This window comes from Pseudorca crassidens, chromosome 19, assembly GCF_039906515.1.
Source record: "Pseudorca crassidens isolate mPseCra1 chromosome 19, mPseCra1.hap1, whole genome shotgun sequence".
Lineage (NCBI taxonomy): Eukaryota > Metazoa > Chordata > Mammalia > Artiodactyla > Delphinidae > Pseudorca > Pseudorca crassidens.
Genome location: NC_090314.1, coordinates 35,993,532 through 36,016,732, shown reverse-complemented (window position 1 = coordinate 36,016,732; position 23,201 = coordinate 35,993,532). Strand labels below are relative to the sequence as shown.

The 23,201-nt window shown below is 35.4% G+C and overlaps 1 protein-coding gene across 8 annotated transcripts in view; it reads right to left on the bottom strand.

The window, feature by feature from the left end:
• Nucleotides 1-23,201, bottom strand: part of BRIP1 (BRCA1 interacting helicase 1) — a 202,323-nt gene that overhangs the window by 173,321 nt on the left and 5,801 nt on the right. For all 8 annotated transcript variants that reach the window (XR_010937588.1, XM_067716377.1, XM_067716382.1 and 5 more), the window contains 2 exons: nt 15,957-16,084; nt 14,058-14,177 (listed from right to left, as the gene is read on the bottom strand). Coding sequence is in view for 7 of the 8 variants with exons in the window: in XM_067716377.1 (XP_067572478.1) it covers nt 14,058-14,177; nt 15,957-16,084 (248 nt within the window). In the remaining variant the exon portion in view is untranslated. The remainder of the gene's footprint in view (nt 1-14,057; nt 14,178-15,956; nt 16,085-23,201) is intronic.

Here is a 23,201-nt window from a genome sequence, read left to right as displayed (position 1 = left end):
AATATTAATTAATTTTTAAAAAAAAAGAGGTGAACTCCTTACCTCAAATCTCAGTTTGGCCATGTGACTTGCTTTGGTGACTGGGATATTAGGAAATGTGGCATAAACAGAGGCTCAAAAGGTATTTTGCACATTGGGGTTTGCTCTCTTGCTGTTCCTGGAACCTTGGGGCCACCATATATATAAGCTGGGATTAGTCTGCTGGATGATGAGAGGTACCCACGCCATGGTCCCATGGTCCTAGTCAACTGCCAACCAAGCCTAAGAAGCAGAGCCGCCGCCTTGCTGACTTGCAGCTGACCTGCAACTGACCACGGATGCATGAGTGGACCAGCTGAGATCAGCAGAAGAAATGCCCAGCTGAGCCCAGCCTAAATTGCTGACCCTCAGAATAGTAAGCTAAATAAATGGTTGATTTGTTACACAGCAATTGGTAAAAAACTGTGTGTGTATGTGTATGTGTGTGTGTGTGTGTGTGTGTCTGTGTGTAAAAGGATAGCAAGCAAAATAACAAGGGGTTGATACTAAGGTGATAGTTGAATTAAAGATTAATGTTAATAACTTGAGTGTACATTTTGGTGGTTTCCAAATTTTCACTAAGGAATAGATAATGCTTTTGCATTCAAAAAAGGTCAGGGCTTCCCTGGTGGCGCAGTGGTTGAGAGTCTGCCTGCCGATGCAGGGGACACGGGTTCGTGCCCCTGTCCGGGAAGACCCCACATGCCGCGGAGCGGCTGTGCCCGTGAGCCATGGCCGCTGAGCCTGCGCGTCCAGAGCCTGTTGCTCCGCAGCAGGAGAGGCCACAACAGTGAGAGGCCCGCGTAACACAAAAAAAAAAAAAAAAAAAAAAAAAAAGAAACAAAAAAAAAGGTCAATGTCATTAAAATACATATAATAAAATTCAACATCAAAAAAGTATTTTTCATTATTTTCACTAAATATTGAGAGTCTAAGAAATATGGACATTCTTGACCTGATACATTTGAATGAGTTAACAGATTTTAAGCTCTATCAGAATTTGGAGATAAATAGTTACAGATATACAGAAAAGTAAGTAAATGACAAGACAAATATTAAGCACTAGAAAAAATAAAACCCGGTTTGGGGAAAGAATTGTAATCATAATCTAACACTTGGCTCAGTTTTTAATGATATTTACATAATTACAATAATGTAAACATCAAATATTGTGAGGCTTGAGGGGGAAAAGTAATGAGAAAATTAGAAAGGACAGGGAACTTCCCTGGTGGTACAGTGGTAGAGAATCTGCCTTCCAACGCAGGGGATGTGGGTTCAATCCCTGGTCGGGGGAACTAAGATCCCACATGCCGTGGGGCAACTAAGCCTGCCCGCCACAACTACTGAGCTCACGTGCCTCAACGAGAGAGCCCGCATGCTGCAAACAACAGAGCCCATGCGCTCTGGAGCTCACGTGCCCTGGAGCGCACGCCACAACGAGAGAAGCCTGCACATTACAAGTACAGAAGCCCATGCACCGCAATGAAAGATCTTGCATGCCTCAATGAAGATCCTGCGTGCTGCAACTAAGACCTGACGCAGCCCAAAAAGAAAAAGAAAGGACAGTAGGAAGACAATGGAAGGAAAATGGAAGGTATCCAAAACTGAAAATTCAAGAAAAAGGCAGAACATGCTTGTTACTTTTTTTAAAAAATAGATAAATATCAGAATAAACAGGTAAAATGATTAAGTTATTGACTTCAGATAGGGGGAACTGGTAGAGACTAGAACTAGGGCAGAGGTCTACTGCTTTTTGTTTGAAGCCACGTAGAACTCTTTGACTCTGACTATACACATATATGGTTTGAAAAATATTAAAAATTTTTAAAAAAAGGCCAGGAACCAATCCAAGTATATATAACAATTTAGTATGTGATAACAGCAAAGGAAAAATTAAATCAGGAAAAATTATTCTTTAGTTGACCCTAGGACAATTGATCATCTATTTGGAAAAGAATACAGTTAGAACATGGCCTCATACATATATTAAAATAAACTCTATAAATAAGAGGGTTAAATGAAAAAAAAACAAAAAACAAAATTTAACTATAACAGAACTATGAAAAATATCTGTTGTAAATTTATACAAAAAGATCCAGAAAGATTCTCATGAAAGTGTTACTCTTGTTTACTTCTGGGAAGCGGAAAGGGGGATGGAAGTAATAGTTTAAGGGAGAATATTTAACTTTTTACTCTGTACTGCTTTATACTGTTAAAGGTTTTTCAAACAATGTATATTCCTCATAATTTTTTTTAAAATTTGAGTTTAAAACTTCCTTTGACTCTTTAGTAGGTAAAATACACAAAATGTTTAAGATAATTTAATCTTCCCCAACTGCAGACTATTTAAAAGAAGATATTTTAAGGCCAGACATACTGAATAATAAAATCTCTTTTCTCTTGACAAGTAACTTTGTTTTTTCCTCATAAGCCAACAGGAAAACAAAAAATTTTCCCAGCCATTCCTTTTCTCTCCTTTCCATGAATCTATATTCAGCTCAATTTTAGAACTAGACTCAAATCACAGTCCTACCATATATCCATAATTATGACCATTGTCAAATAATCTAGTATCTTTGGGCTCCAATTTTCTTATCTATAAAATGAGACTAATATCCGCTCTATTTTCTTCACAGAGTTCACGTAAGGATATATGAGAGAACGTACAAACTGCCTGGCACACGTACATGTTCCAAAAAGCTATCATTATATCATTATTATTAACTGTCAAAGAAATGTAAGTTATTGTTTTTAAGTGTTTGGCATATAATGGTTTTCAAAAATTTTGCTGTCTTGAATAAACTATACTTCAACTAGATGGTCATATTATTTAACAGTGTGGTCACAGAGTAGCTACAGAAAACAAAAGTTGTTTCTAATCTTTTGTTTATATTAAGCACCAATTTACCTCTTGGTCCCTGAAATCATTATTTGATCTTTTATTTTTGTGTGCTAGTACATAAACTACAACCAAAATGTACTGCAGAAGAAGCAAAAAAACATTTAAAAACCTGCTTTCAGTCTCCTCTATTTAACAGTACTGTCACACCTTTTTAAGTATCTGGATCTGAGTAAAAGCTGTAAGCCACAAGAAATGGTGGTAAAGAGTACATTTTCTTAACTTTAGCCATTTTTCCATTCATTTATTCAACAAATATAAGCACAGGTCCTGTGCCAGATGCTGGTTATAAAAAAGTGAACAAGAGAGACAATACACTTGTCCTTATGGACAGCCTGGCAAGGAGGCAAGTAAAACCATGAAACCTATAAATAAATATGTAATCATAAACTTTGGTAAGCATCATAAAAGAACAGGGTGTTGAGAGAGAGAGACTGAAAGAGGAATTAATATTAAATGAAATATCTACATAATATTACCTGTGAAAGTATATAAATGAACTGTCTTTAATCTAAAGGTCATCGGGAAGAGTTGATTCAGAGGCAGAATAGTGAGGTGGCTGAGAGGATTAATTCTAGAGCCAGAATGCCTGAGTTTTAAACCAGCCTCTACTCATCAGCTTCGTGACATGAACTTAAACTATCTGTGACTCAATTTCCTCTTCTGTCATTGAAGAAAATATTAACACCTTCCTCATAAGGTTATTATAGGGATTCAATTAAATTCTTTTGTTTTATTTTGAAAATTGTCAAATCCACTGAAAACTTAAAAGGACCTGCAATAAGCATTAACTCACATGAACCTGTATTTACCAGGTAAATTAGTATTTCTAGACTATTTAAGAGTTCCTGAAACACAGTAAGCATTATTTCACTATACAAGCAGTTATTTTAAATAAAAAGTACAGTAAAACTACGAGAAAATGACTTGTAAAATAACAGCTTTTCAAAATAAATTGGTCATTTTCTCCTGAGAATATCTTCAGCATTAAAGGGAGATACGGAGGGGAAGAGGGGGAGGAAAGAGAGGGAGAGAAAAAGAGAGACAGAGAGAAAAGAAAGTAAAGGCAGGGTTTAAGAGGAAGAAAAACAGACCAAGGCTTTGCCCAACACCAACACTTTACCTGAAGATCAACAGCGCACTCTGCTGGACCCACCTCTTTTCTACACACTAGGCAAAAATAGACACTACTTTTTCTAGAAGTATATACACAATGTTAGCACGTGTTTAATAAACAGCAGGTATAAGCATAAGAATGTGTCTGTGAGAATACCTCACTCATTGGGAGGATTTGCTAAAAGAATTAAGAGAATACATATAAATAAATTCTAAAGAAAATGGTTATGAGCGGTAGAACAAGGTAATATCAGAATTTTAACATTCTATTCTAAAATATGTTTTTTCTTAACTATATTTTGACCACACGGAGACTGATGCCTCACTAGATCCTTGACAATATGAATTATCCTTGATCCTTGATAATATGAATTATCTGTATAAAAACATGAATCTAAAATGTAAAGAGGGACTTCTCTGGCGGTCCAGTGGTTAACTCTCTGTGCTTCCACTGCAGGGGGCATGGGTTCAATCCCTGGTAGGGGGAACTAAGATCCCACATGCCGCATGGTGAGACCAAAAAGAAATGCATACATAAATACATAAATAAAATGTAGGCAGGCAAGAATATACAATGGAGAAAAGGCAGCCTCTTCAATAAGTGGTGCTCGGAAAACTGGACAGCTACATGTAAAAGAATGAAATTAGAACACTTCCTAACACCATACACAAAAATAAACTCAAGATGGATTAAAGACCTAAATATAAGGCCAGATGCTATAAAACTCTTAGAGGAAAACATAGGCAGAACACTCTATGACATAAATCACAGGAACATCCTTTTCGACCCACCTCATAGAGTAATGGAAATAAAAACAAAAATAAACAAATGGGACGTAATGAAACTTCAAAGCTTTTGCACAGCAAAGGAAACCATAAGCAAGATGAAAAGACAACCCTCAGAATGGGAGAAAATATTTGCAAATGAAGCAACTGACAAAGGATTAATCTCCAAAATATACAAGCAGCTCATGCAGCTCAATCTCAAAAAAACAAACAACCCAGTGCAAAAATGGGCGGAAGACCTACAGACATTTCTCCAAAGAAGATATACAGATGGCCAACAAACACATGAAAAGATGCTCAATATCACTAATCATTAGAGAAATGCAAATCAAAACTACAATGAGGTATTACCTCACACTGGTCAGAATGGCCATCATCAAAATGTCTACAAACAATAAATGCTGGAGAGGGTGTGGAGAAAAGGGAACCCTCCTGCACTGTTGGTGGAAATGTAAATTGGTGCAGCCATTATGGAGAAGAGTATGGAGATTCCTTAAAAAAACTAAAAATAGAACTACCATGTGACCCAGCAATCCCACTACTGGGCATATACCCTGAGAGAACCATAATTCAAAGAGTCATGTACTCCAATGTTCATTTTCAGCACTATTTACGATAGCCAGGACATGGAAACAACCTAAATGTCCACTGACAGACGAGTGGATAAAGAAGTTGTGGTATATATATACAATGGAATATTACTCAGCCATAAAAAGAAACAAAATTGAGTTATTTGTAGTGAGGTGGATGGACCTAGAATCTGTCATACAGAGTGAAGCCAAAAAGAGAAAAACAAATACTGTATGCTAACGCATATATATATGGAATCTAGAAAAATGGTACTGACGAACCTAGTGGTAGGGCAGGAATAAAGATGCAGACATTGAGAACGGACTTGAGGACATGGGGGTGGGGAGATGGGGAGGCTGGGACGTAGTGAGAGAGTAGCACTGACATATATACAAGTACCAAATGTAAAATAGGTAGCTAGTGGGAAGCTGCTGCATACCACAGTGAGATCAGCTCGGTGCTCTGTGACAACCTAGAGGGGTAGGATAGGGAGGGTGGGAGGGAGGCTCAAGAGGGAAGGAATATGGGGATATATGTATGCATATACTTGATTCACTGTGTTGTACAGCAGAAGCTAACACAACATCATAAAGCAATTATACTCCAATAAAGATGTATTAAAAAATAATAAATAACTAAGTAAAATGCAAGGAAAGGGAAAAAGCAGGGGTCATTGGAAGGTAATTCATTTAATAGAGGAGGTACTGACACCATTTTCTGACTTGAAGAGAGTGAGGAAACTGGAGATGATAGGAAGGTAAAAAGACAACTACCCAATTCAATTCACAGGTTGGAAGCTAAATTATTTTCATAAAAACTAAGAAGACTTAAAAGAAAAACATAAAACAGTTTAATGTCAAATTTAGAGGAAAACAGAAATCATTAAACTAATTTATCATTTAATTTATGGAGGAGAGTTTTCCAGAAAATAATACAACTGCAGTTTTTAAATGTATGAAAACTGTAGCATTTATATCTTTGTGGGGATAAGAGAACTAAACAATTAATATACCAATCCAAATAACTATTCTTCTAAAAAATAAATGCTCCCTAATATAATCTTATAAGGATCAAAATAGGAAAAGCATCATTAGAATTTAGAGGTATCACAGTTAAATGGGATATAAGGTATATTAAATCTAGTCCCACCCTCTTTTTCCTCCCATTTGAAGGAACAGGTCCTAAAAAGAAATGTTTCTTTCCCATGTTCCTCAATTTACTTTATTCAAATCTGTAGATAATCTAGATTAAAATATGATACATAAATATGAGGCATATGATCTTTCAACATAAGAAAAGTTCTAAAATATGGACTGCATTTCTAAAATTACTTTATCTAAAAGTTTTGGTGATAAACTCACTTCAGAAACTGATATAAAATAAATAGTAAACATCATGAAACTACATTTTTCTTCTACTTTTTATGAAATCATCTATCCCAGAATTTACAGAAAATATTTTTCGTGATTTATAGCAAGCCACTTTGCAATGATTTTAAAATGTTATACAATGGGGAAAGGACAGTCTCTTTAATAAATGGTGCTCGGAAAACTGGACAGCCACATGCAAAAGAATGAAACTGAACAACTATCTTACATTACCTACAAAAATTAACGCAAAATGGATTAAACACTTGGACCTCAGGCCTGAAATCATAAAACTCCTGGAAGAAAACATAGGTGGGTAAACTCCTTAACAGAGGTCTTGGCAATAGTTTTTTTAATCTGACTCTAAAAGCAAAAGCAACAAAAGCAAAAATAAACAAGGGGTACTACATCAAACTAAAAAGCTTCGGCACAGCAAAGGAAACCATCAACAAAGTGAAAAGGCAACCTACTGAAAAGCAGAAAATATTTGCAAATCATGTATCTGATAAGGGACGAATATCTAATATACAAAGAATTCATACAACTCAATAGCAATCTGAACAAAAAATGGCGGAAGATATGAAGAGACATTTTTCCATAGAAGACATACAGATGGCCAACAAGTATATGAAAAGATGCTCAACATCACTAATCATCAGGGAAATGCAAATCGAAATCACAATGAAACATCACCTCACACCTGTTAAAATGACTATTATCAAAAAGACAAAAAACAGCAAGTATTGGCAAGGATGTGGAGAAAAGGGAATCCTTGTGAACTGTTGGCAGAATGTAAACTGATGCAGTCACTATGGAAACAGTATGAAAGTTACTCAGAAAAATTAAAAATAGAATAACCAAGATACAGGAATTCCACATCTGAGAATTTACCTGAAGAAAATGAAAACAGTAACTCAAAAAGATATATGCACTCCCATGTTCACTGCAGCATTACTTATAATGGCCAAGATATGGAAACAATACGTGTCCATAGATGGATGAATGCATAAAGAAAATGTGGTGTGTGTGTGTATACACACACACACACACACGTATATGTATATGTATATATACACAATGGAATATTATTCAGCCATAAAAAAGAATAAAATCTTGGCATTTGGGACAACGTGGATGAACATGGAGGATATTACGTGTAGTGGAATAAGTCAGACTGAGAAAGGCAAATTTGTATGTAAAATCTAAAAACAAAAACAATGCAAAAACAAAAAAAACAAGCTCACAGATGCAGAGAACAGATTGGTGGCTGCTAGAGATGGCGGTGAAGAGCAGAAGAAATGGGTGAAGGAGGTCAAAAGGTACAAACTTCCAGTTATAAAATAAATAAGTCATGTGGATGTCATGTACAGGATGGTGACTACAGTTAATAATACTGTGTTAAATATTTGACAGCAGCTAAGAGAGTAAATCTTAAAAGCTCTCATCATAAGAAAAAAAAATCTTGTAACTATGTAAGGTGACAGATATTAACTAGACTTATGGTGATCATTTCGCAATGTATACAAATATTGAAGCATTATGTTGTACACCTGAAACTAACATATTAAATGTTAATTATACCTTCATTAAAAAAGAGAAAGAGAAAAAAAGTTGTACCAGAAACCAAAGTAAATTTCTAGCAGGGAAAAACATATTACTATACTCAAAGACTCGTTTCTTTAAATAAATTACCCCTACACGTATCGCCATTATTCTTTATTATATTATATCCATGAAAATGTTTAGCCCTGGTTCTCTGAAAAACGAGAAGTATTATTTACTGCTAAATATCCATGTAAGATTTATTAAAAATATTACCATAAGCTTTTAAAATTAAGATGATAGCCAAAATACAAAAAACTACAGGTTTTCTTAACAATTTACTAAAATTCACTAACAATTTACTAAAGTACAAAAGGAAGAAACATTCACATTAGCTAAAACTTTACATTTTGTACTAATTATGTTTCTATTGTAACTGCTTACTCTATTTTTGTTAGAAACAAAAAAAATTGCATTGAGAATACAGATCATTTTACCTAAGTATTTGTGGGGGTTTTCATAAAGTTACTTTATATATTCATGCTTTTCACTATAGACTATCAAAAAAAGAACAAATATTAGAGCTCGGCCATATGGTCTTTTCTGTCATTGCAAAAGTACTCTGGTGTCTGACAAATTTACTTTATGCATGCTTAATTAGTATGGCATATATCACTTATGTCTTCTTACAAACAAAAGTTCTGTTGACTAGTGAAATGTTACCATTTGAGTTACTAGAGTTAGTTGAGATTTAGCTTCTTCAATAAATCTTCAAACTTATAAGAAATTGTCAGAAACCCATACCTTTAACATTATGAGTAATAAATCACCCATCTATGAAAAATTATTGCATTTCTAAAGCAATGTAGACCTATACCAGCTAAAGCCAAGGAAGAAAACTTGTAACTTCTGGTTTAAAAATAAAACTGATATAAAGATATAGATACACATGTATAGATACAATTATACTTTGCCAATAAGAAGATCATAATAAATGATCAACATAGTATATAACCAAAACAAGAAATCAATCAAAGAACTTAGTTTAAAATTAAGATACTCAGCCAGGAGCACAGTAGCTCTGCTTATGGTCAAGTGGTCTAGATCCTAAACAGGTTGAGCTATAAACATCTTTAACACATATTAAAAGAATTTGCTAATTATAAACCTAACTTCTGAAAATTAATATTATTAACCAGTATTATATAATACCTTTTATCAGCAGCATACAAATATGTAAGTATTTGCTGCTACTACAACTGCTGCTGATGATACTTTTACTACCACTTACCACTTAATAAGCTCCAAGATATGCCAAGTATAATCTAAGCACTTTATAAGTATTAACTTGTTTAATCCTCTAGCTGCCCTGTAAGATAGATACTATTACCATCCCCATTTAACAAATGGGAAAATGAAGTAGCAATAGTTTAAAACCTTAATCAAGGTTACAAAGGTTGTAAAGAGCAGAACTGTGATTAAAACCCAGGCACTCTGATTTGAGCTCATTCTCTTAACCAGTAAAAACAAAACGAAACAAAAAAAATCCTTAAAAAACAAAAAACTTTATCTTATTTTAGCTATTATCAATCATATTATTCTATACTTGATTTCTTTAGCCTTGAGGCTTCTACATATTTTTTCCCTTATCTTGGTGCTAGAATACTGTTTACACGGCTCCAGAATTTCTGAGGCATTTTAGAGAATGTATAATAAAGTAATTAGAGCATTTGCCAGAGCATCAGACTCCTTAGGTAGGATCTAACTCCACTATTTGCCAGCTTTGTGACCTTAAGCAAATTACTTACTTCTCAGAGTTTCCTTATCTGTAAGATGAGAATAACAATAGTACCTGCCTCAAAGTCATTATAAGAATTCAATAAGATCCTACCAACAAATATTTATTGGGCAACTAATATATGCCATACACTGTTCTAGGTAGCCGAGATACCCGTGAAAAAGATTGACATTACATTCTAACAGGGCAAATAGATAATAAACAAGTAGACTAATAAATTCAAATAGTAAGGGCTATGAAGACAATAAGGTACAGTGAAAGAAAATGAGCAAGAAAACACTGGCAAACATAAAGCATATATTTTTACTGACATTAAAAACTCCTGAGATGACTTCTCCAAACATAAGCCTTCTCTGAAGATAACTGACTATTCTTTTCCCCCACTCAGTATTTTCAAGAATTTAAAAGAAGGCTCTTTGAGGGCAGGGATTATCGTATTCATTTACTCAGTCTACAACTAGGTTCCTGGCACTACGTTAGGTGCTTGAAACAAAAAGATGAATAAAACAGTCACAGTCTTCAAGGAGGTCTCAGAGAAACTGGTGTTGTCCATAATGGAACTAAGAGCCTGTGGAGAGGATATTAAGAGTAAGGTAAGTGTTAAAAACTGGGAAGTAGGGACTTCCCTCGTGGTCCAGTGGTTAAGAATCCGCCTTCCAATGCAGGGGATGTGGGTTCGATCCCTAGTCAGGGAACTAGGATCATACATGCCGCAGGGCAACTAAGCCCACGCACCACAACTACTGAGCCTGCGTGTCACAACTGGTGACCCCACGTGCCAACACTATAGAGCCCACGCACTCTGGACCCCACATGACACAACTAGAGAGCCTGCACACCACAACTACTGAGCCCTGTGCACTCTGGAGCCCGCACACCACAACTAGAGAGAAGCCTGTACACTGAAACGAAGAGCCTGTGCGCCACAACGAAAGATCCCGTGTGCCACAGCTAAGACCTGATGCAAAGAGGAAATAGGCAATCTACCTGAAAAAGAATTCAGAGTAATGATAGTAAAGATGATGCAAAATCTTGGAAATAAAATGGAGAAAATACAAGAAACGTTTAACAAGAATCTAGAAGAACTAAAGAGCAAACAAACAATGATGAAAAACACAATAAATGAAATTAAAAATTCTCCAGAAGGGATCAATAGCAGAATAAATGAGGCAGAAAAACATATAAGTGACCTGGAAGATAAAATAGTGGAAATAACTACTGCAGAGCAGAATTAAGAAAAAAGAATGAAAAGAATTGAGGACAGTCTCAGAGACCTCTAGGACAACATTAAACGCACCAACATTCGAATTATAGGAGTCCCAGAAGAAGAGAAAAAGAAAGGGACTGAGAAAACATTTGAAGAGATTATAGTTGAAAACTTCCCTAATACGGGAAAGGAAATAGTCAATGAAGTCCAAAAAGCACAGAAAAGTCCCATACAGGATAAATCCAAAGAGAAACATGCCAAAACACATATTAATCAGACTACCAAAAATTAACTACAAAGAAAATATATTAAAAGCAGCAAGGGAAAAACAACATACAAGGGAATCCCCATAAGGTTAACAGCTGATCTTTCAGCAAAAAACTCTGCAAGACAGAAGGGAGTGGCAGGACATATTTAAAGTGATGAAAGGGAAAAACCTACAACCAAGATTACTCTACCTAGCAAGGATCTCATTTCACATTTGACAGAGAAATTAAAACCTTTACAGACAAGCAAAAGCTAAGAGAATTCAGCACGCCCAAACCAGCTTTACAACAAATCCTAAAGGAACTTCTCTTGGCAGGAAACACAAGAGAAGGAAAAGACCTACAATAACAAACCCAAAACAATTAAGAAAATGGTAATAGGAACATACATATCCATACAATTATACTCCAATAAAGATGATAAAAAAAAAAACACCTGATGCAGCCAAAAATAATAAAATAATAAATTAATTAATTTAATTACATAAAATAAAAATAAAATGTTAATTAAAAAAAAAAAAGAAAATGTTCTTGAGAAATACAAGGAACATTCCAGATGAGAATCTAACTCAAAATTGGGGACACCAAGGAAGGCTTCCTGAAGGATTATCAGAAGTCAGACAAAAAAAGTGGGAAAGAGGAGAAGGGGCAAAAGAATGCAAAAAGTTTATAATGGCCTAAAGACTGTACCGGTAAACAGGAGCTTTATAAGCCATCTAAAGACTTCTGGAATTTGTCAGTGAGTTGTTTCATCCCCTACCTGAAAAACTAAAAATACAGACAGACTATATGAAACAATAGTTTTTAAGATACAGGACATCAGGTAAGGAAGAGTGATCCCTGAGAGATGGGAAACAAATGAGATTAAGCCTTATGATTCTTTCAGCTTGTTGTCCTGAGAGTTTGCATGCTGCGGCATGGGGAAGGGGAACCCAGATATAGTCCAGCAAACCCAAGTTGAAGAGACACTGCTGAGAGTCCAGGGACACCAAGACTAAAGTTCACAGAGAAGAAGCAGAATGGAGAGTGCTGCACAAAGAATGCACTCCAGAGATCTGCAGAAGGACCTCTCAAGTATCTACTAGAGTACTGATCAGCACATGCCAATGAGGAAACAATCCAAGATAGTGGCAAGAACCACCTGAAATGATGAGACACTCACAGACAGCATGGAACAGTGCCTGTTCCCACCAGCCAGGCTGGAAAACTTCACAGTTCATGGAGCATTAGGTAGAGGACTCAAAAGGAGGTAGCCTCTACTGAGGTAGCCCAAAACTAAACCCGGCTCAGGTCCTACCTAACAAATCCTAAAAGCATGAACCAAAAGGATCAAGCTGATTCCAAGTAATTTAACTGCATCCCAGAGCAAAACTCAAGAGTACTTATAGAAATACAATAATATCCAGTACCCAAAACAAGGTAAACTTCACAATATTTGGAATTCAATAAAAAATTCCAGGCATGATTCCATTTATATAAAACTATATAAATGAAACATATTTCATTATACAATATCAAAAAGTCACGTATACAATATCACCACCAATAAATATCATCAGTCTTTAAGTATCAGAAAACTGCTAAGCTCACAGTAGTATACACAATTTTTCAAAATTCTGATTTTTCACTGAAAACTCAAATTTTATCAGGCTCACTTTGTTTATTTTCGAGAATTACCGAAGTTAGTCTCAGTTATTCTTTCAAGTAAAAACAATGTTCTGTGAAAAAAGTGGCTAGTTCAGCTCACAATCCAAACAATCCTATAAGTGCTTTCCCTCAAGAAAACCATCCTACTCCTGAATGCAAAAGTGATTTACGAAAACTACTCTATTCTTCACACAGAATGTTAAAAATCTCAAGGGTGAAGATTTAATAAAATTAGTAATTTTTACTGCTTCATCAAGGACTTAAATGAAACTGGCTTTTCTTAACTATGCATTAACGACAGTGAAGAAAATAACTATTAATACAGGTTGATGCCACTACCGTTATTGTGCTAAAGCACCAACAGTTTTACCAACCTATGCTTTTGTACCATCAGTGCAAATGTCAAAGACGGTTAAAAAAAAAAAAAAAAAGGTAAGTAACATCTTAACATCACTATGAAAATACGTTTGACCTCACAGACTATCTGGAAAAAAATCTCAGGAATCTCCAGAGCTCCCTGGACCACTCCTTTGAGAACTAATGCCCTAAGGACACTGAAAGAACTCTAGGAAGTAGAGTTCACAAACATTAGAATGTAAAAGAGGAAAAAAACTTTCAGATCTCGTTCTAGTCCAATTCTCTTATTTTATAAATGAGGAAACTGGGGCACAAAGAGCATAGGTTTACCATCTCACACAGCAGAAGACATGTGACAGCACTTAGCACCTCTGAGTTGTTTTCTACTCTTCTTTGATTACACTATTCTTCATCTTTTTCAAAAATGGATTTAGCAAATTCCACATTTTCCTTCTTTAAACTGAACAATGGCATAAATACATACATTTTGTGGAGAAAAGGAGTTTATCTTTCCTAATGGGGAGTTGAGTTTTGTGGTCTTTCCTGAAACAACTTTTGCATCCAAATGGTGCACCTCCTTTTCAAAACAATGACGTTTTCTAATCTGTAAATACAGAACCAAAATAAAATTTATTGTAACTAGGAAGTTTGATGAGGCTAGTTGCTCTCAAAGATCAGAATAGCTATAACGTGTTTTCAGCATTAAAAAAAATGACTATTTCTCACTGGCAACAATCAAAAAGTTTCTAAAAACAAATAGGCACCTTATTATAAGACTTAAATAAAACAGAATACAGTAATACCTCTCAAATTCCGACCAAAATAGCTTTAATTAATGATGTGGCAAAACTATAGCATTGTAAAATGATCTTCCCATAAAACAGTCCCACCATATGGGTACCAAGAATAGTATTATGGCAAAGTCCGATTACATATCTAATTGGAAAATAAAAGTAAATAAAAATGGAAACCTTATTCTAAACTGAAAAAAAAACACAGAATAAAAACTTTAAATGTAAATATTCATTATTTCCTACCTGATGAAATAAATTACTTGATTACTATTATTATATTACTTACTAGATATTTGATAATCCAAATTGTATTTGACTAAATTTCTTTTATAAACACCACTGTTTTCTTTCCAAACTATCTATGCTTTTTCTTACTTGCCAAAACCTATTTACTTAAATTATAAAGAGGAAAAGAAGCATTTCTGTCGATAATTCCATTCCTACAAAAAAGAAATGAGAGCCAATGAAGTCAGGGAATAAATGCTATACATTGAGCTCTACCTCACAACATCCAACTCTAAGTACACATTTTGTGGGAAAGAAATCTCTAGAGATACTTCATTTGTAATTGGTGATTTTCCAAATATAAAACTAGAAAACGATTTCATTCTATTTCTAAAAACAAGGTTTAATCATGGAAGTTAATAAAGATTGTAAATGGAACAGATAAACTACATAAAAATGCAAATACCTTTTGAGTATATTCAATTAAAAATATACAATTATCTAAAAAGGACATGTTAATTTAATAATCTTTTTTATTTGTAACTAAGTCTATTAAAGTCCATCCTCCTTACCTCAATGCCATGAACTCTATGAGAAAACACTGTTTTCACCTATGAAAACATTTCATTTAAAATTTCTAGTGGGGCTTCCCTGGTGGCGCAGTGGTTGAGAGTCCGCCTGCCGCTGCAGGGGACGCGGGTTCGTGCCCCGGTCCGGGAGGATCCCACATGCGGCGGAGCAGCTGGGCCCGTGAGCCATGGCCGCTGAGCCTGCGCGTCCGGAGCCTGTGCTCCGCAACCGGAGAGGCCACAGCAGTGAGAGGCCCGCATACCGCAAAAAAAAAAAAAAAAAATTTCTAGTAATTTCGGTTCTTCAATAATTTTTAGAAATAAACATATTTTATAATGTATTGATATTAAAAACTCAATAAATAACAGTAAACCTTGTCATTACATTAAAACTATCAATACCAAAAGTATCTATGACCTAAATATTCATATCAGAGGTATATTAGCCAAAAGAAAATGCCATTATTAGATAAAAACAACAGAGGAGTTAAAAAGTACCAAGTAGCTCTGTTACTGATACACGCCTTAAGTAAATATTTTATTGTCAAATTCCTTATATATAAGAAAGCACCATTCAGTTTCACTTTAATGACATGCTACTATGAATAATTTACTATAATAAACTCCTTTGTAATGAGTAACTCTATACAATGAAATTATAATAATTTACCATTTAATTCACATCTGACACTACCCAAAATAATCTCTACAGATGCCACTGAAAAATGATTGATACTTGACTACCTTGTTCAGCTATAACTAATGGGATTATTCCACTGCCAATAAACTGTTTACCTGCTGTGTAGTTTCTAAGGGTCGAATTCTTTTCTTCTCTACTTGAAAATCATCATTTTCATCTCTGTACATGGATGCCTGTTTCTTAGCAGATAGCTTTGCAGCCAGTGTAGTTTTTTCAGGAGAGTCTTATATAAGAAGTCATAAAAAATCAGTATAAATAACTTACATTTAGGTAATATTTTTAGAAAAAAATTGAAATCAAGATGTAAGACTTTAATCTGTAAAAATATTGAATCACTATGCTGTACACCCAAAACTAAGATAATACTGTAAATAAACTATGCTTCAACTTTAAAAAAGATGTTAAGACTTATTTCTAAAAACTTCATAACATAGTTTAAAATAGGAAATGCTAAACATCTTTAAAAGCACTTATTTACCGCTCAGTATACTTTAACAAAGACACAGCAAACATTTTTAGAAATATGCTTTCAAGAGGGACGTCTATAAATGGTGCTGGGAAAACTGGACAGCTACATGTAAAAAAATGAAATTAGAACATTCTTTAACACCATACACAAAAATAAACTCAAAATGGATTAAAGACCTAAATGTAAGATGGGATACTATAAAAAAACTCTTAGAGGAAAACACAGGCAGAACACTCTTTGACATAAATCGCAGAAATATCTTTTTCAATCCATCTCCCTGAGTAATGGAAATAAAAACAAAAATAAACAAATGGATGTACACTACCAAATGTAAAATAGATAGCTAGCGGGAAGCAGACTCATAGATCAGCTCAGTGCTTTGTGACCACCTAGAGGGGTGGGACAGGGAGGGTGGGAGGGAAATGCAAGAGGGAGGGGATATGGGGATATATGCATACATATAGCTGATTCACTTTGCTATACAGCAGAAACTAACACAACAATGTAAAGCAAGTATACCCCAATAAAGATGTTAAAAAAAAATAAAAGGGACCTAATTAAACTCAAAAGCTTTTGCACAGCAAAGGAGATGATAAACAAAACAAAAAGACAACCTGCAGAATGGGAGAAAATATTTGCAAATGATGCAACCAAAAAGGGATTAATCTCCAAAATGTACAAACAGCTCATATGGCTCAATATCAAAAAAACAAACAACCCAATCAAAAAATGGGCTGAAGACCTAAACAGACATTTCTCCAAAGAAGACATACAGATGGCCAAGAGGCACATGAAAAGATGCTCAACATCGCTAATTATTAGAGAAATGCAAATCAAAACTACAATGACGGTCCAGTGGTTAGGACTCTGCGCTCTCACTGCCGAGGGCCCGGGTTCAATCCCAGGTCGGGGGATTAAAATCCCAAAGCCATGCAGGGTGGCCAAAAAAAAAAAAATGAAAAACTACAATGAGATATCACCTCACACCAGTCAAAATGGCCATCATCAAAAAGTCTACACAAAAAGAAAATTATAGACCAATATCACTGATGAACATAGATGCAAAAATCCTGAACAAAATACTAGCAAACAGAATCCAACAGCACATTGAAAGTATCATACACCAGGATCAAGTGGAATTTATCCCAGGGATGCAAGGATTCTTCAGTATATGCAAATCAATCAATGTGATACACCACATTAACAAATTAAAAACCATATGATCATCTCAACAGATGCAGAAAAAGCTTTTTACAAAATTCAACATCCATTTATGATAAAAACTCTCCACAAAATGGGCACAGAGGAAACCTACCTCAACATAATAAAGACAAAATATGACAAACACACAGGAAGCATCACACTCAATGGTGAAAAACTGAAAGCATTTCCACTAGGATCAGGAAGAAGACAAGGATGTCACTCTCGTCACTCTTATTCAACATAGTTTGAAAGTCCTAGCTACAGCAATCAGGGAAGAAAAAGAAATAGAATGAATACAAATTGCAAAAGAAGCAGCAAAACTGTCACTATTTGCCGATGACATGATACTGCACATAGAAAATCCTAAAGATGGCACCAGAAAACTACTAGAACTAATCAGCAATTTGGTAAGGTTGCAGGATACAAGATTAATGCACAGGAATCTCTGGCACTCCTATACACCAATGACGAAAAATCAGAAAGAGAAATTAAGGAAACACTCCCATTTACCATTGCAACAAAAAGAAAAATACCTAGGAATAAACCTGCCTAAGGAGGCGAAAGACTTGAACTCAGAAAACTATGAAACACAGATGAAAGAAATCAAAGATGACATAAACAGATGGAGAAATATACCATGTTCTTGGGTTGAAAGAATCAACATTGTGAAAATGACTATACTACCCAAATCAATCTACAGATTCAATGCAATCCCTATCAAACTACCAATGGCATTCTTCACAGAATTAGAACAAAAAATCTCACAATTCGTATGGAAACACAAAAGACCCCCAATAGCCAAAGCAATCTTGAGAAAGAAAATATAGTTTGAGGAATCAGCCTCCCCGACTTCAAACTATACCTCAAAGCTACAGTAATCAAGACAGTATGGTACTGGCACAAAAACAGAAATATAGATCAATGGTACAGGATAGAATGCCCAAAGATAAACCCATGCACATATGGGCACCTAACTTACGACAAAGGAGGCAAGAACATACAACAGTGAAAAGACAGCCTTTTCAATAAGTGGTGCTGGGAAAACTGAACAGCTACATGTCAAAGAATGAAATTAGAACACTTCCTAACACCATACACAAAACTAAACTCCAAATGAATTAAAGACTTAAATGTAAGACCAGACACTATAAAACTTTTAAAGGAAAACATAGGAAAAACACTCTTTAACATAAACCACAGCGAGATCTTTTTTGACCCACCTCCTAGAGTAACAGAAATAAAAACAAAAATAAACAAATGGGACTTAATTAAACTTAAAAGCTTTTGCACAGCAAAGGAAACCATAAACAAGACAAAAAGACAACCCTCAGAATGGGAGAAAACATTTGCAAATGAAACAACAGACAAAGGATTAATCTTGAAAATATACAAGCAGCTCTTGGAGCTCAATATCAAAAATCAAACAATCCAGTTAAAAAATGGGCAGAAGACCTAAATAGACATTTCACTAAGGAAGACATACAGATGGCCAAGAGGCACATGAAAAGATGCTCAACATCACTAATTAGTAGAGAAATGCAAATCAAAACTACAGTGAGGTATCACCTCACGCTGGTCAGAATAGCCATTATCAAAAAACCTAGAAACAGTAAATGCTGGAAAGGGTGTGGTGAAAAGGGAACCCTCCTACACTGTTGGTGGGAATGTAAATTGATAAAACTACTATAGAAAACAGCATGAAGGTTCCTTAAAAAACTAAAAGTAGAACTACCATATGACCCAGCAATTCCACTACTTACAATAGCCAGGACATGGAACCAACCTAAATGTCCATCGACAGATGAATGGATAAAGAAGATGTGGCACATATATACAATGGAATATTACTCAGCCATAAAAAGAAACGAAATGGAGTTATTTGTAGTGAGGTAGATGGACATAGAGTCTGTCATACAGAGTGAAGTAAGTCAGAAAGAGAAAAACAAATACTGTATGCTAACACATGTATATGGAATCTAAAAAAAAAAAAATGGTACTTATGAACCTAGTTGCAGGGCAGGAATAAAGAAGTAGACATACAGAATGGACCTGATGACACGGGGCGGGAGGGCAAAGCTGGGGCAAAGTGAGAGTAGCATCGACATACATACACTACCGAATGTAAAATAGTTGGCTGGTGGGAAGCAGCAGCATAGCACAGAGAGACTGGCTTGGTGCTTTGCAATGACCTAGAGGGGTGGGATAGGAAGGATGGGAGAGAGGCTCAAGAGGGAGGGGATATGGGGACATGTGTATGCATATGGCTGATTCGCTTTGTTGTGCAACAGAAACTAACAATTATACTCCAATAAAGATTAAAAAAAAAAGATTATCAACCTCATTAGTTACCACAGAGATAACAATTAAAATTCACGAGAACAACACACAGGCACCATAACGACTAAAACTTAAAAAGACTTGAATATCAAGTGATAACAAGAATGCTGGGGGCTTCCCTGGTGGTGCAGTGGTTAAGAATCTGCCTGCCAATGCAGGGGACACGGGTTCGAGCCCTGGTCCGGGAAGATCCCACATGCCGCGGAGCAACTAAGCCCGTGTGCCACAACTACTGAGCCTGCGCTCTAGAGCCCACGTGCCACAACTACTGAAGCCTGCGCACCTACAGCCTGTGCTCCACAACAAGAGAAGCCACCACAATGAGAAGCCCGCACACTGCAACAAAGAGTAGTCCCTACTCGCCACAACTAGAGAAAGCCCGCGAGCAGCAACAAAGACCCAACGCAGGCAAAAATAAAATATAAATTAAATTAATAAATTTAAAAAAAAAGAATGTTGAACAATGTAACTTCCATATACTACTAGATGTAGAGTCGGGGCAGGGGGGATGAATAAATTGGTTCAACCATTTTGGAAAACGTTGGCAGTATCCACTATAGTTCAACATATGCATACACTATGACCAGCAATTCCATTCCTAGATCTATATCTAATAGAAAGTGTTTACCTATCTGTACCAGAATGAACAAGAATGTTCATAATAGCTTTAATAACCAAAATTAGAAACCACCCAAATGTCTAACAATTGTAGAATGAAATAATAAATTATGGTATATAATTTATTATATACCACAAAATACAGCAATAAGAACTACTGCTATATACAACACAAATGAATCTGAGAAATATGTTAGGTAAAAGCTGACAGACACAAGAGTACAGATATAATTCCATTTCTATAAAGAAGCAAAACTCATCAATGGTGACAGAGGGAGGATAGCTACTACCTGTGGAGAGAGCGAATAGTGACAGGAAAAGAACATGAGAAGTGCCACTGGGGTGTTGGCTATGTCCTATTTTTCATCTAGTGGTAGTTACACAAGTGTGTTTACTTTGTGAAAGTTCATCAAGCTATACACATAGAATTTGTGCATTTTTCTGTATTTAGGTTATATTTTTAAAGAATTTACTTAAAAATGTAAAGAGAGCATCAGAATACAACCCAGATTTACCCCATCTGATCCTTGAAGAGACTACTCTAAACAACTCTAACTCACAATTATATTAAAATTCAAGTGTATTGAAAACTGATTTTTACAAAGGCACAAAGGCAATGCAGCAGACAAAGGGTAGCCTTTTCAATAAATGTTGATGAAAAATTAGATATTCATACGCAAAATAAACGAACTTGGATCCACATCTCACACCGTATATAAAAATTACTCTTTAGACTTAAAAGTAAAACCTAAAACTATACTTGATTAAAAAAAGAAGCTTGTACTCAAGAATATATAAAGAAATCCCAAACTTAACAATAAGAAAAAAACAATAAACAGGCAAAAGATTTCAACAGACATTTCATCAAAGAAGATATACAAATGGCTAATAAGCACATGAAAATATGCTCAACATCACAAGTCATCAGGGAAAAGCAAAATAAAACCACAATAAGATACCACTATAAGCTTATTAGAATGGCTAAAAAGATTTACCATACCAAGTGCTGGCAAGGATGCAGAGAAATGGGAACTCTCATACACTGCTGGTGGAAATGTAAAATGGCATAACTACTTTGGGAAACACTTTTGAAGTTTCTTAAAGTTAAACGTAAGTGATCCAGTCATTACACTCCTAGGTATTTACCCAGAAAAGTGAAAGCACATGTCCATAACAACGACTTATACACAAATGTTCACAGCAGCTTTATTTGTAACAAGGGAAAACTAGAAACAACTCAAATACACATCAACAGGTGACTGCATAAACAATTTGCAGTATATCCATACAATAGAATATTACTCAGCAATAAAAAAGAACCAACTGTTGATACATGCAACAACATGGATGAATTTTAAAAGAATTATGTTAAGTGAAAGAAGCTAGGCAAAATAAGTATACAAACTGTATTATTTCATTCATATAAACTCTAGAAAATGCAAACTAATCTACAGTGACTGAAAACACTGAGTGGTTGTTTGGGGAGGATAAATTATAAAATGGTGGAAAGGAGGGATAATAAAGGGGCATGAGAAAACTTTTGAAGCTGATGGATATATTCACTATCTTGATGTTAGTGAAAGTTTCAGGGAAATACTCTTATGTCGAACCTTATCAAAATGTACCATTTAAATATATAGAGTCTGTTATAATAAAGAATATTTCAGTAAAGCTGTCTTTAAAAAAAAATACAGGTTGTACATTAACATTATAAGCCAAGAGTTCTTATATTAATAATTAGCTTAAAAACAATTCCACTCATTCATACAACAAATATTTATCTAGCTCCTACTATATGCCAGGCACTGCTAGGTATGCAATGGCGAGCAAACTGACACAGTTCCTGACCTCATGGAGTATACAGTCTGCTAGGGGAAGCAGAGATTAATAAAAGATGCACACAGACACGTGGATAATACAAATTGTAACAAGTGCTATGAAGGAGAGGTACACAGTGAGATGACAGAATATAATAGGGAAACCAAATGTAGTGTGACGGAAAGATCAGTATGGCTGCCTTAAAGAAGTGATATCTAAGCTGAGAGCTAAAGGAAGAGCAGGACAAGTTGAAGATGAAATTTTCCTCAGAAGAGACACTAACACAAGCAAAGGCTCTGAAGGCAGCAGAAAGCATGACCCTTTGAAAGAATGTTCGGAAAGAAAGCCAAAAATGTTAAGGGTCAAAACCGAGTAGACAACACTATTGGTCACCTCTCCGGCATCTATTCCACTTCCTCTTCCTCATTCCTAAAAGAATCACACTTCGGTTCAAGCAGCTACCATCCTCCACACAGTCATGTGCTTTAGAGGAAGACAACTGGATCCTTGATTTTAGGAAGTGGATACTGTTTAGACTTAAGCCAGTCATGGCAACCTCTTTTCTCCCTGCCAGTGATTAGTTAAGGAATGGCATGAGTGAAAGCAGGAAAGGAGTTATTACACGGTCTAAAGAACAAATAGTAGTTTGTACTAGGGAAGTTACCAATGGAGGTGGAGATTTGCATGGAGGAATAAGGAATAGCAAAGTGTACAGGATGTCTCCTAGGTTTCTGGCTTAGGCAAGTAATGGTCAATCTTTTCCATACAGTCAAAGCAAAAGAAATATTCTTTAAATTAATAGTCTTATGTTATTGATAATACATTTCTCTTAAATAAATCTAGTAAGAACATCTAAGGATCATATTTGAAACATACCTCATTCTCATATAGGATA